This window comes from Aphidius gifuensis, linkage group LG3 (assembly GCF_014905175.1).
Source record: "Aphidius gifuensis isolate YNYX2018 linkage group LG3, ASM1490517v1, whole genome shotgun sequence".
Classification (NCBI taxonomy): domain Eukaryota; kingdom Metazoa; phylum Arthropoda; class Insecta; order Hymenoptera; family Braconidae; genus Aphidius; species Aphidius gifuensis.
Window position 1 is genome coordinate 16616067 of NC_057790.1, and position 15785 is coordinate 16631851.

Sequence of the window (15785 nt, forward strand, 5' to 3'; positions counted from 1 at the left end):
GCATCGGCCGAGCCTTGGCTGATTCTTAAATGGCCGATAATTGGCAACAATACATGGGCCAAGCCTGGCTGATACATTAACGGCCATTCGTTGGTTGCCGATCATCGGCCAAGCCTTGATGGACGTTCAATGGCCGTTGCTTGGTTGCCAATCATTGGCCGATCTCTGGCTGATACATCAATGGCCATTGCTTGGTTGCCGATCATCGGCCAAGTCTTGGTAGACTTTTAATGGCCATTGCTTGTTTGCCAATCATTGGCCAATCTCTGGCTGATACATTAATGGCCATTGCTTGGTTGCCGATCATCGGCCTAGTCTTGGTAGACTTTTAATGGCCATTGCTTGTTTGCCAATCATTGGCCGATCTCTGGCTGATACATTAATGGCCATTGCTTGGTTGCCGATCATCGGCCTAGTCTTGGTAGACTTTTAATGGCCGTTGCTTGTTTGCCGATCATCGGCCTAGTCTTGGTAGACTTTTAATGGCCATTGCTTGGTTGCCGATCATCGGCCTAGTCTTGGTAGACTTTTAATGGCCGTTGCTTGTTTGCCAATCATTGGCCAACCTCTGGCTGATACATTAATGGCCATTGCTTGGTAACCGATCATCGGCCAAGTCTTGGTAGACTTTTAATGGCCATTGCTTGGTTGCCGATCATCGGCCAAGTCTTGGTAGACTTTTAATGGCCATTGCTTGTTTGCCAATCATCGGCCAATCTTTGGCTCATACATTAATGGCCGTTGCTTGTCTGCCATTCATCGGCCAATCTTTTTAATCCTTAAATGGCCAACGCATGGTTGCCATCACTGGCCAAGCTTCGGCTGACTCTTGGGTGGCCAAGAGTTGGTCTTTTGTTGATTTGATTCAAATCAAAAATTTATTTATGACTTTCGTTATAGCCGCCGTGGCCGAGTGGTAATGCTTCAGGATATCGCACAGGAAGACCCGAGTTCAAGTCCAGGTAGAATCAAATCTCAATAGTGTTTAATGATAATTTCTTCAATTGATTATTAATAGCTTGTATAATAAAAGCCCGATTGTTAAATAACAAATAATAAATAATAAATAATAAAAAAAAAAAAATATATAAAAATATATAAAAAAATATTTTTTTTTTTTTTTCAATGGAATTAATAAATGGGCCATACTTGGTTTACTCTTGGGGAACATCATTGGGCCATTCATGGCAGCCGATATTAAATTACCGTAACGCTCCAGGCTTGGCGCATTAATGGCCCATTAATGGCAAGCCAATAATGGCTGATGGTTGGTCTACTCTTGGCTTACCCTTGGTATATCAATGGGCCATTAACGGGCCATTAATGGGCCATTTATCGGGCCAATCTTGGCGAACATTATTGGGCCATTAATGGCAGCTGATATTAAATTACCGTAACGCTCCAGGCTTGGCGCATTAGAGGCCCATTAATGTTTGCCGATTATTGGCCGATGTTCGCCGAGCATCGGCCGATGCTTGGCCGTGTTGTGTTCTCCTACACGGGTTATTTAATATAACAAAAAAAAAAAAAAATTAATAAAATGTATTTTATTTTTTGTAGAAAAACTATCGCACATTCAAGTGCTTAATTTGCTTCTTATAGAAAATTTTTCTTTTAATATAATAAAATTCAAAGTTTCAAATTCAAACATTGGAAATAAATTCAACGGCTATAGCGATTCATTTAGTTGTCGTAGTTGAATTATTATACGGAGTTTAAGTTCAGTCACGACACGTAAATGTATAGTTAAATTTACTAGAATTTTTTTTTTTTAATGCAAATCAATATATTTTATTTTATCATGTTGAAACAAATTTCCAGCACGAAAGTTTTATTGATATATTTTTTTTGAAAAATAAAAATTTGAGCTTTTTTTTCTTCTATCATGCAAATATTTAGCTATGTACTACTCCGTAATGCAATGTATCTATATATATAGGATGTATCTAAAATTGCATATAGTAACATTGCAAAATTTAAATTGTATTTATATGTTGATATATTGTAGTAATACACGGTTGCATATCCTTGGAATATCGCATCACATACCAAGCACGCTTTTTGGTTTTGCGCGAAATTCACAGACATATGACTAACACAGAAATGATCAGCACTTTATTCGCTGTTTATAGTGGCCCAGTTGTTTAGTGTGGTGGGATGCTATTTCCTATGCCTGAGTGCTTGTGACAAATGTTATATACAAATGTATACATGTGACTATTATACCTTCAAGTCAAATGAGTCATGGCTCACAAGGCACGCAACGCCCCGCAAACCTGATGATTAAACAAAATATTGTAATCGAAAATAATAATGATACGGTGACTTGATTATTTTATTTATTTTTTTAAATATATTTTTCATGGAAGGGTAAATATAATTTATATTAAATATAAATCTATAGCTAGTAGATAAAAAATATTTGAATTGTATTAAAAATAAATGTGTATTACATACATATTTAAGCTTAAACAATTTTTTTTTTTTATATTTATTTTTTATTTTTTATGTATGACCGTTCATGGAAATATAATAATTATAAAGTATGTTTATATTAAATTTTTATATTAAAATTATTACGATGAAATTCATATTTATTTTTAATAAAATTTCTATTTATTTTCAATATAGTTTATATATATTTTTTTTCAACTTGAAAGCCAGTAAAAATTCATGTAATTATCTCGCTTGTTTTTTTTTTTAATTTATTTTTATCAACCATAAAAGCTATTCAAAAAAAGCTTTCAATTTTCTTATTATAATCTCACAAATACACTTGTTTATTTTTTTTTTTTTTTTTTTAATCTTCATTTTGTTGAGAAAGATGAAAAATTTTATGAAAAATACAAAGATGAATGAATAAAATTTTAAATTCCAATTGAAGAATATGAAATTTACAAAAGTTATGACAAATTAAAAATATAATAAAGATAAATTGTAATTTAATATTTCTACTGCAAATTCTCGTAAAATTTTTTTAGTTTCGATTGAAAAAGAAACTTGTAACAAAATCGATTGCCATAAAATTTATATGAGTTCTCTTTTTACAACTCGGAAAGTCGAAATTTGCAAAAGTTTATATATTGATACCAAAAATTTTCTATTTATTTTTTCTTATGCGACAAAAAATAATAACTTCGTTTTGATTTTATTGTAAATATAAGATTCCAAGTCATTGAAAAACTTATTCATAATCTCAATGATAATTATTTTATTTGATTTTTAAAAAATCCAAGTTTCTTTAAAATCATCTAATTTTTAAACACAGATTTCATCATGTATACACGTTGAAAAAAAATTTAACAACAATCTATAGATTTTTCTTTGTATTTTTTTTTTTTATTATTTTTTTATAAAAGTGATCATCTATTTCAGCTAGAATGGATAGGCATGCAGAAGCTTTCTTTTGTTTTCCCAAAGTATAAAAGGAGAATAATAATAAAAGTTTTTTTCACAAAATGATTACGACTTACACAACTTTTGCATTAAAAAGTAAATCAAAAATCTTAAAATTTACTGACTCAACATATTTTCTGATTTTTGAAAAAAAATATTGATACTATTTTTTTGTCTTTCACTATTTTTCAATAAGAATTAAACTTTTCAACGCTGCATGACTATTAATCTCTCCGTAATTTCTTCCACCCATCATCATGATGGCCTGCAGGCTTCGGCTAATTCGTATGAAAAAAAAAAAAAAATAATCCCTCTAACGTAATATCTTCGAGGCTTATAATTCAATTAAAATCACATAAATTTAAATTAATTAGTCCCTAAAGATTTTATCGTATAATTCAAAAGTCGATTTTGTTTGTCACTATTATTAATTAGATAAGATCCTCGTGGAAATCACGACAAAAGTATTAATTACAAATACTTTTTTATTGACAAATTTTGTCACCATTCATGACTTTATCATACCTTTATTAATTGAAGTTACAATATGAATTAATAAAATTTAAAAAGTTCAATCTTAGATGGAAAATTATATAGCAATCTTGAACTGGTATATATTTTTAAGTATTTTTTACATTTAGTCAAACCAAAAATATTAATAAAGAAAATGTTAAATAAACATTTTTTTTATTTAGTTTGGAAAAATAAAATTTGTTTGAACTTTAATATTAAAATTATCGCATATATATATACAAAATTAATATTTTAAATGTGTTAATTAAACATGTAAAAGAACGCTGTTTCGTTAAAAATTTTCAAAATGTTTAATTATCGTTTACCTCAAATATCAATTTTACATTTTTTTTTTACTCTTAAATTTTTAACATTTTTCAATTAACTTCCAAAATGAATGTACATCTATTTTGATATTTAAAAAATGTTAAATTTTAATTTTTTATCTCACTAAATATACAGGATAAAAAATGAAACCATACTGTACACTCTACTACCCGATGGACTAGTCACTCTATATAATATTTCAAGTGGTTGGATGATTTCATTTTCCAGGCAATATCAAATGATTCTACTGTAAAATTTGGTGACACTCATTTCACATTTTCTAATGTGATTTTGAATCATTTTAATAATTATATCCGCTTAAAATCAGTGGTTCACTCGTGCATTAAAAAACTATGATTATATAAAGTAATAAAATTCAGTCAATAATTTTTAATCTCATTTGTAATGCACCATTTTCAAGTCATTCTTTACACATGACTACGTATTTATATTTTTTAATACATTTGATCATTCAAAAAAAAAGACTGTATATAATTCAGAGTAGTTTAAAATGATTCACTATAATTTCAAGAATGATATAACTCTTTTGTTGTACTTTTTCAATTAATTATTATAGTATTTTGTACTAGCTTAACTTAAAGCCAATATGTAATCAAAAATTACTATTTAATAATTGACTTTTATTTCGTTTATAGATAAATATTTTCTATTTTTTTCATTTATTATTAGGCTTCAAGGTTAATGATCAAAATTTAATCCGCATAAATTTGTTTATAATCGTGATAATTTTTTTTTTAAGCTCACTCATGGCATATATATAAAAAAAGTATATATGTAGTAAATATATGAAAATTTTGCAATAAACATTCAGTGTTATAATAATATGCGAAAATTGACGTACAAACATGCAGCTGAAAGGATTAAATAACAGAGCTTATGCAGAATGCAATGTAGGGACGAGTTGTAAAACAATCGATAAAATTCCTCGAGTCTAGGCTAACATGTAGTAAAACACCACTACCAATGAATCCACTATAATCTTGCCATCGGCACAGTTTATATATTTGTTCACATATATGTATGCATGTATATATATTTGTTTTAAATATAAATCACAGGCAATTTCATGTTTTCCGGAAGTGATGAGAAAATTTATCTGTCACAGATGGGTCTTCTAAAGCAACTCAAATCACTGACTCAAATCACACGAATACACATACACAACATTAAGACAATTTAACGAGAAGCACTGAAATGGCCTCGAAAATACATGACAGCCAACATAATTAAACCTTACTTTAGCAATGTCAGCTTAATTTTACTCAACTCCATACATAATAAGCTCTATACATTATATAACCACTAACAATCACCAGTCTTATTATAAAACTAATTATTTTTTTGATAAAAAGAGATATAAATTTATCTTGATATTTTTTCTTAATAATCCAATTTTTGTATACACATTTTATATACTGAGAAAAAGAAAAATTTTTTTAGTTCAGTCAAATATTAAAAATAAAATTTATTTTCTTTACAAATAAATTTTTTTTATATATTAATATAAAATTTATTATTGCATTTAAACATTGAATTAGTTTTTCTTTGTCTATAGAAATTATTTAGTAATCAATTATTATATAATAATTGTAAAATGTATTACATGATGTAAGTGAGTCAGCACAATACGTGACAAAAATGATGCTTCGTCAATAGATTGTCAATATCAAATCTCCGGGTCATCAAAGTTTTTTTTTTAAGGAAACAGTATATATTTCGGAGAGAGTGCTTTTTCCCACACAGATTTTCATGTATAGTGTATTAGTTTTCCACTGATTTATAAATGATTTTAGGAATATACTTTCCTACACGATTACCCATGTAAAAATGATTGACTTCATTATGAATTTAAGCCAACTATTTTTTTACGGAAGTAAATTTATATTGTTCATGTTATTTAAAAATACAAATGGCCAAACGATTCATAAAAATTGTGTAACAAAAACAAACAAAAAAAATATTATATAAAATAATATAACTTGTAGGGTAAAAAAAATGGAAATTAAATTAAAAAAGTTTGATAATGAGTTTGAGGAAAAGTATTTTTCTGTAGAACATTTAACATTCCAGTAAATAAAAAAAAAAAATTGAATACTTCAGATTAACCTCCAACGGAAAAATAAAAAAAAGAAGCAAATGAAAAAGACTGAGTACTGCAAAAATCGAGCTTCAAAAAAAAAGACAAAAAAAACGAGAAAGATAATCAGGTCTAATCGATCTTGGTTGACAACTTTTTCTCGGCATCATAAGCTTGCAAAACTTCTTATACTGACGGTCTTCAAAGCTAGTGGAAAAAATAAGGATTTTATCATCTACAAAAATCCAAATTCACCAACGTGAAATTCTAAAAAATAAGCTCGAAAGCACAATGATTAGCTCTATATATTTTTTCGTACCTTCAACTAACAAAAAAAAAATAAAAGTCTAACAAAAAAGAATAAAATTATGAGTTTATCTGTGATGATATCTTTTTACGAATAGTATAAATATCGTACATGTATTTTAAAATAATAATAACAATAATAAATAATAACAAAAAAAGGTAGTAGAGTGGAATCACAAGAGAAGCAGGCATGTGAAAAAGTGTTAGAGTACAGAGGTGTTTTGCGTAGACTTGTGCGTCGGTTGAGTAGCGGTGGCGGGTCAGATTGTCGTAGAATTTCCGGCGGTGGTGCTGGTGGTGGTGGTAAGGCCCAATTGACGGAAAATAGTCACGGTGTCAGTGAGTGGGGGTAAAAGCTCGGGCCGCGGTAGCCTAAGCAGGCGTTCAAGCCGTGAGCCAAGTCCGTCATCAATTGTGTCATCATTTAATCATGACGCTAATGAAATTACCACTAGTGGTAACAATGACAATCTTGCCACTTGCAGTGGTCAAGATTGGAGACGGCTAGTTGGCTCAATAAAACGTAAAGTCAGACGCAAAGTGCCTGCCAGTAATTTGGAAAACATGAGTGTTGCTTCGTGCAATCAGGATGCCAACAAAAATCACGATGATTTTCTTAAAGCTACCATGAGAATTTTCCTGGTTGTGTCACCACCCATGGCCCGTGTTCAGGTGAGATGATTAAATGTAAAAACAAAATAATGTATATGATGTTTCTTCTTTTCTTTATGAAAAATTTACATGTACACTAAAAATATTTTTTTTAATTCAATTTTTTATTTCATATTCATTAATCAACTTCAGCATCGATCATAGAAATTTTTAAAATTTTTAGGGCTTTTCATTTCACATAACTTTGTGCTCATAATTGCTCCAAATTTAAAATTTCAATTGAAATATTTTACAATTTTCATCTAAAATTCCGTTAATTTTTTAACTTCTGCAACCTCAAACATTATTGAATCCCAACAAAAATCCAAGTAAGACTTCAAAATGAAAAACTTCATTTTAGAAAATCCAAAAATAAATCCAAATATTTTATTATTATTAGGGTCAAAAAGTTTTTGTTAAAATATATGAAATATTATATGTTGGCATTTGTGTGGCAAAAAATATGGAAAAGAAATTTTCAGTTTTAAAAGTTCGATAAAGTTTGTTATGAAAAAATTTCTATTCAATAATTGACAACATTAATCAAATTTTAATCAATTATTATTTATTTCTTTTCCAAACTACTCGATCTTTGTCATTTTTATTTTTCATTCTAACGATCTCTTATGTATATAATGGTTTTTCTAGTTCTATATAAAAAAGCTCCAGCTTCTCGTCTAGTATAGACGAGACACCCTCGTAAACGTTTCACTTTCACTTCTGTTCGGAAAATAGTGTTCTGACAAAGTTTCGGTTATTTATTGAGAAGGTAGTTTGCAGTAATTCTGTTAGCACTTTGTGGGTCATCTGTGATGTAGATTAATTATAGTTTAGTCAATCCAATTACAATAAGGCATTACCAGCACTGAAATTGAACGTCAGAACTGCACGAAGAGAAATCCCCAGCAAAAAATACTGTAAATTACTCAACAAAAAAAATAACTGTAGTAACTTAATTAGGTATCTTATTCTGTATTTTTCAATTTTTAAAATAATCATCATTTACTGAAGTCACGAATGGTTTTTTTAAATGAAGCGATTTATGTGATAACTTTTGAAAATCGGCTATTATTTGAAACTGTTACAAAATCGAATTGTATAGAATCAATACAAACTAACATGTTATCCCTATTTCAAATAATTGAGTCTTTAATATTTGATTCATCAGATAAATTGTGTCAATATGTAGACGTTAAATGCTCCATTAACGTTCGTATACTAATAATTTAACAAACACTTTGTGAAAGCTCAATAAAAGACTATCGTAAACGTATTTTACGAAAAGTTTTTTTTTTTCTATATATAGGATTTCCAATAAATTGTAGCTTAAATTGCGTGATGATAAATTATTAGTTTCAATGCACCATCGTCAATTCTACTTATTGAATTATAATACTCAAACTAATAATTTTGAAACTTTGAATATTGAATATACATTCAAAGATCAATTTATTGTTCTCTCGTAATTGTTTTTGAATTTTTTCAACCTATCAAATGTACCACGTTTAAAAAATTTCAAATTATTACCACATGTATATATTAGTAATTTCATAATTTCGGACATTTTTAAAGCAATAAATTACAATTATCTATACTTCATAATGATTCACAAGTTCCATTTTTGTAAACTCAAATGTATACTGATTTATTAAATCAAGTGAGATATTATCTCACTAAAATTTGATGACGTTCAAAGCTTGTTAGAGCTTTTTACACTTACTAAATGATAAAAAATCAAAATAATCAATTCATCATATGTTTTTTCTTCATATAATAAAATATTTCTGTTTTTTATTAATAAATTATAACAATAATTCTTTCATCATCAGAAGAAAGGCTTCATTCAGCCTTAATACTGCTATGATGTTCTGGAGGTGTATCATTAATTACAAAGCTCATTGCTTACATATCTTTTTACATTCATCGATCGTTCTTTGTGTAACCTCTCTCATTCCCCAATACGTATACCGTAACCGTGAATAAGGTTGTCACTACTCAAACTGTTGTATATAATAATATATTCATTTTCAAACCGATAATAAACTGTCACACTTAATTACAAACGAATGATTGAAAAATAATATTATGAATAAATATTGTACATACAAAAATATCATTTTTTGTTTGACATGCCGCAGGGGAATACTATTTGTCAGAAGAACAGCAGTTAATCGATGTTTGTTTTGACATATGCCAATGTCGACCTTTACTTCCACATTTTGCCTTGATGTCGTCAGCTGATGATAAAACGATATATGTACATTGTTTTTTTTTATTTTTTATTACAGTCAAAGTGTTGTGCAATCTATTTTTTTTTATCAGTGAAAATCTGTGATTAGCTATTTTCTCTTTTTTTTTTTTTTATTTTCATATTGAAATGAGAGTGTTTTTTTTCTGTGATTAGTAATCACTGGTTACTCATTTGAATAAACTTTTTTTAGCTCGCATTAGTTGTAAGAAAAATAAAAAAATTCAGGGCAATTTTTTAATATAGGTTTGTATGATTTTGATTATTAATAAAGGTATTTTTTTTTCTGCTCATTAAATGACAAAAAAAAAGGCATTTTTTTCACCGGAGATTTAAATTATCCTGACTACCAGTTGTAAGTTTTTTTTATTGAAAAGTAATTTTATTGAAAAATGTAGTGCTTTTTATTATAGACTGACGATATCAAATTGTAAAAACGAGCTAAAATATTGCCAATCTTGGTTTTTATGGTATATAGATTGAATTTAATAAAAAAAAAAAAAAAAATACTGTGCTTGGATGGGCTGCTTCGAAAGATATCTCGTTAACTTTACCCAGGACTATCGTGTCTGTACAAACACACAAGCTTTTATCATCCAGAAAAGCATTTTATTTATTTAATTCTCTCAGCACCGACGGCCAATCTCAGCATGCTGAGATTAATTTTATTTTTTTTCTCTTTTCTCTTTTTAAAGATCCACTGTACTTTGATATATACTTTAAAAATAGAATGAAACGACTATACAACAACAAATGATACCGTAAAATATAGTTTATAAGTTATAAGTATAGGTTATATTCATGGTTTGATTTTAAGAAGCTTAAATACATAAGTTACATTTTTTTTTTTAGTCTTTTTTTTCCTTTAACTTTGTTACAATTTTATCTCGTTTCATGAAAAAGCACTTGTATCTCTGTGTAGAAATATAAGAAGCTTTTGGTTGAATATACACCCCTCAAGTAATTCGTTTATTTTTTTTTCAATTCAAATTTTTCAGGAATCATTATATTTTTTCCTCCGTGAAATAAAACTTGATAAAATTCAAGGAAACATGATAGACATTGAGGTCATCGGTGCATTTAGCTTTATTTCGGTTATCCTCATTATCCACTCGAAGTGAACAGTGCCGTGTACATAATCCAAGGATAAAACTTAAATTTAACATTGTAAAACTAACATTTCATTGTTTGTACAAAAATATTTTTACATTGAAAAAAAATACAATAACAAGAGTCGAGAATATTAACTTGAAATTGTATAATAAAAAGAGAAATTTGTCTCTACTTAAGTTAAGAATTTAATACGAAACTCCGTTTTATATATAACTTGAATGTTAAAATATATTTCTAGACTATCTGAAATGTTAAATTAATTTTTACTATTCAATTTTGAGTCGAAATGAAAATATTAAATCCCTCAATATTTTTTTAACTCTTTTTTTTTACATTTTAATTGTTTTAGGGTATAACACATTAGCCTAGTGTTAAAATAACACATTAATTCAATAAAAAAAACCTTTTTAACATCCAATTGATGGTAATTTGCCATTTTTTTTTTTTAACGTGTCAGAATAACAAGTTGAAATAAAATAAAATTACAAAACAAACGGGATATTTGTTTTACTTTTTTTCCTGTATTTTTATCGACTTAATTAAATTACTGAGAGATTTTTTTATTCATCCAAACTTTAAAAATCAATCATTAAATAGATCAATATTTTTCGTTTGTATATTTGAATGAAAAAATAAGTTCTAAAGAAAATGAATATATTTATTTTTCTTCATTTTCGTTGTACACGTATTGGAGAAATATTATATTCATATTTATTTTCTTTGTTTTTTTATTGTAACATTTATTACAATCATTATTATAACCAAAAGAATATAAAATCTGCATTTTTTTAACTATGTATCAATTTAATTGTCAGAAGAAGTAAAAAAAAAGAATTATTAATCCCCAGGCAAAAAATAATAATAAAAAAAAAAGTGTTTAATCTTACTTGCAGAGTATATATGATGAGAAAAAATTAGGACAACCGAACAGATAAAATTGTATTCTATTTAATTATTGATATAGAATTCCCCTTTTACTAAAATAAAGTTCCAAAAAGTTTGTTTAGTAATTAAGTCTTTGAGTAAAAACATTAAGTTTATGATAGTTTTGGAATGACATTCAGACAGGGGATCGAGCTTCATATTGTGATCAACTTTTATCAAGTAAATGTATATATAATATTTGTATTCATGACACGTGTCATGTATAAAAAAAAAAAAAAGATACATACATCATATTAAAATCTTCATATTTAAATTTAATATTTTAAATATACTTTTTTTTTCAATTAAATATATGCCTACGTCAGCAAAAAAAATCAAGACATATACAATAGTTTTGCTTCTCGTTCCCATTTCATTTTTCGTCATATAGTCAATCATGATCTCCTGACGATGCTGATGGATAAAGATCGTACAGGGTGCGCTCTAGTAAAAGCAATCGATTACTATCATATATATACTACTTCCAAGTGACTCTGACCCACTTAAAATAACCAGCCTTCAGGTAATTTTCTGTGACCCTCGATTATTTTTAATGTTCCATAGAAACAATAAAATATAATGTCTGCAGATGTTGATGTTGATGGGTGACTTGATAAAATTGTTGACTTTGGCGTTCTCGACTTTATAAACTTTAGCAAGAATAGCATCATCATCATCAAGTTGATTCAGACTATATCATCAAACAATATTATTTATTTACGTATTATGAATTTTATTTGTAAATTCTTTTTACTGGATTATTATTAGTTTAATTTCTTTTCAATTTTTCAATGGAGAAAAAATCATTAAATATGTTTTTAGTATTTTAATTTCTTACAATTAATATTTTGTATTTCAGGTACGGTCAAGATCTTTGAGCCAACTTGACATGCTGGATACAAGTGAACAACCACTAACAGGCAATGCCTCTCATGCTCAACAACATCAACTACCCCACAATCGCTATCATCAAACATCCCAGCAACACTCGCAAAATCAAGTGGATTGCAGTCCAAGATTACTTGTACCAAATGCTCCATCACTCACTGATTCATCGCACACATCAAATCGTAACAAGCATAAACTTTCACGTTCTCAGGTAAGCTCAATAACAATTATTACATTTTAACATAAACTTTATATAAACTGTCAAAATACTTGATATTGTTACATCAACATTATTTTAACGACTGACATGCAAATATGTATGATATATGACTGCAATGAGAAATATAATTCACATTAAAATGTCATGAGTATCTGCAGAAGACACAAAAATATACAAGCAAAAAAAAAAAAAAAACAATCAATAACATTTTTCAATTAATATTTAATTTATTTTTACTATTTTCTATATTATCTTTTTGTCCATTGTATGTCCATTTGTATACATGAAAATGTCTGTTAAACATGTATAAAGTCAAACCACTTGTTAATCTCATTAAGTCTGTCAATGAAACAAAGAACTTTTCGTTTGAAAAATTATACAAAAAAAAATATACTGTATGTATAAGTTAGACATTTGTATGATTGTGTAAATGAAAAAGTAACCCTCCAAATAGCTGAAAATGTAATTCCTTTAATTAATTAATGAATAGATAAATAATTCAATTTCAAAAAAGCTTTATAATGGATACATCATCCACAATTTCGATGTAGGATCAAAGAAAGAAAATTTTCGGGATATCTTCTTCTGAAAGAGAGTATATTGTATATAGAAACACATTTATCGACTATTCTTGTATTATTGTCATTATCAAAATGGGTACTATAATTTGCGTAAAAAGTATTTAAAATTATCAATCAAGAGTTAAAGTTAAATTGAGTTTGAATAAAGTCTCAAATTGTATACTATTTATGCAACATCTCATGTCAACATAGAATTTAATTTTCTGCTATTTTCAACATTTTATTTGTTCCACTGGATCTATCAGTAAGATTATATTTTAATAGATATATATTTTTTTTTCAATATATTTTTTTCAGTATATCGATATTAAAGTTGTTGCCAAGTTTTCTTTTTTTATTTGTAAACTTTCATGAAACAAAATTCAGTAACTTTAATAGAGGTTAAATTTCAAAATGAATTTAACGACAATAGTTAAGCTGTTTAATTGCGACATCATAAATTCATAACACATAAATTCAAAAAGTTGTTTGAAAGTTGTATATAGTAATTGTAAATAGCTAACAATTTTCACGTATGCCAAAGTTTCAATTGAATACAGCCAATTTCATTTATTCACAAAAAATTTATTACCTTTAATGCATCAATAAAATTAATGAAAATATTCAAACGATTATTGATTGACCAGAAAACTCTGTAAAGTATAAAGCTAGTAATATTTTTATTTTGTGCAAAAATTTGAAGTATCACTTTGAGATATATATTCTGTCTGTCAAGCTCTCTGGAGAATTTATCTATGGAACTTTTCAAATACGTATTTTTTGAGTATTGCCATAATTCTTGGATATGTTACATACGTTTTGAAAAAGAGATAAATATATGCAATTCAAGAAAAATCATGTAAAGTTGATTCATATTTATTTTATTTTTCAAACATTTATATTTTTTTTTTATACTGCATATACTCGATGTAATTTGTTATTTATTTTAAAAATATGTTTTTGTAAAAATATGTAGTTTTCATGAGGACCTCATTAAATGACAAATTTTCAATGGGTGCACTTCAAAATCAACTCTTGATACTATATTTTGAAAAATTGTTTGAAAGTCAAAAAATAAAATAAAATGTTAGTTGAATAAATTAACTATGACACAGAATCTTATTGATTCAAATAATTAGAAATGAAGAAATTTAAAAATTATTGCTTGCTATACAACTTTGAATTTCGATTGAATAAAAGATTAACTAAATTTAAAAAAAACACAAAATATAAAATACATAAAAAAAAATAAAATAGTATAAAGATAGTACAGTGGTTACTACTTTTTTTCAAGGGTTCTTCAATTGAGTATATCACTTGATGCAATGTAAATAAAAAATTCGTAGTATGTAAATATTTTTTTTCCATTGAATAACTTTTTTTTTTCTTCAAATGTTTCTTCAATTTTTTATCTTTTTCACATTTAAAAATCTATATTCAAATCTGTAAATTTTCTCCACATCAATGAACGATTCAAATATGTTTATTTACTTTTTTTTTTGTGTATATAAATATACTGATAATTTTCAAATTAATGGATTTTTACATGAGTATATTTTACAGATAGAAAAAAAAAAATAATTAATCGAAAAAGTTGAATTTACGATACATAAAATTGATGTTTACGATTGATGCACATTTTGCAATTTTGATTAATCTATAAGTGAAAATTAAATTCAGAGATTTATCAAATATTTTTAGTGATGATTGTATATATTTTATTATAAATTTTAATTTAGCTTTTTTTATTTTCTCAACTTTACTTACCCTATTTCCAATATCATCACGATATATATAAATAACTTTTGTCAATAAAAAAAAATAAATAAATAAAATGAAGAAGGAACTTTACAAAGTAAAGATAGTCCAAAGTACATATTGAAATAACTTTAATATTTGTTTTAAATATTAAATTTTTATTATATTATTATTATTTTTTAAAAATATTTTTCAGGTATCAAGTAGCGAATACTTTAGCGTTAGTTTTGAAGTGGGTGAAGATACTGGCTCATTGGAACGTGAAGAATTTTTACCAGCAACAAAAGGAACTTATCTCGTGTAAGTTGAAATAAATTAATATTTATTTAATATATCTGATGATTATGTGTATTCATGTTGAAACTTTTAAGCTCAATCACCAGTCAATTCAAGCGTTAACAACTGATACGTAAAATTCAAAAAAAAAAAAATATTTATATTTTAAAAAAATATTCGAAATTATTGTTCTGTGGATATTTATTATCAAATTCAGTTGAATGATTTGCCATTAAATCATGTTGGATATTGAGTCGTTTAATGATACCATGAACACTTGGATGGCATTGAAACATGTTGACTAGTTTGTGTGTCAACCCCCTGCTCTCCACCGAGCTTTTCGATTTGACAGCAAACATTAATAAAGCCTGTTTTATCACATTTTTATTATTATTATTTTTCTATATTATATTTATTGATTTATTTTCAGTTTACTGTTTATAAAAAAAAAATTTATGATGAACATTATAGTAAAGTTCGTTATGAATTTATTGAATTTAATTTTTT

General features: G+C 27.0%; 1 protein-coding gene across 1 annotated transcript in view; it reads left to right on the forward strand.

Moving 5' to 3' along the window:
• Nucleotides 1-15785, forward strand: part of LOC122852165 (pleckstrin homology domain-containing family G member 5-like) — a 37361-nt gene that overhangs the window by 9560 nt on the left and 12016 nt on the right. Inside the window, exons 5-6 of the mRNA XM_044151791.1 lie at nucleotides 12436-12675; nucleotides 15199-15302. Coding sequence (XP_044007726.1) covers nucleotides 12436-12675; nucleotides 15199-15302 — 344 coding nt within the window. The remainder of the gene's footprint in view (nucleotides 1-12435; nucleotides 12676-15198; nucleotides 15303-15785) is intronic.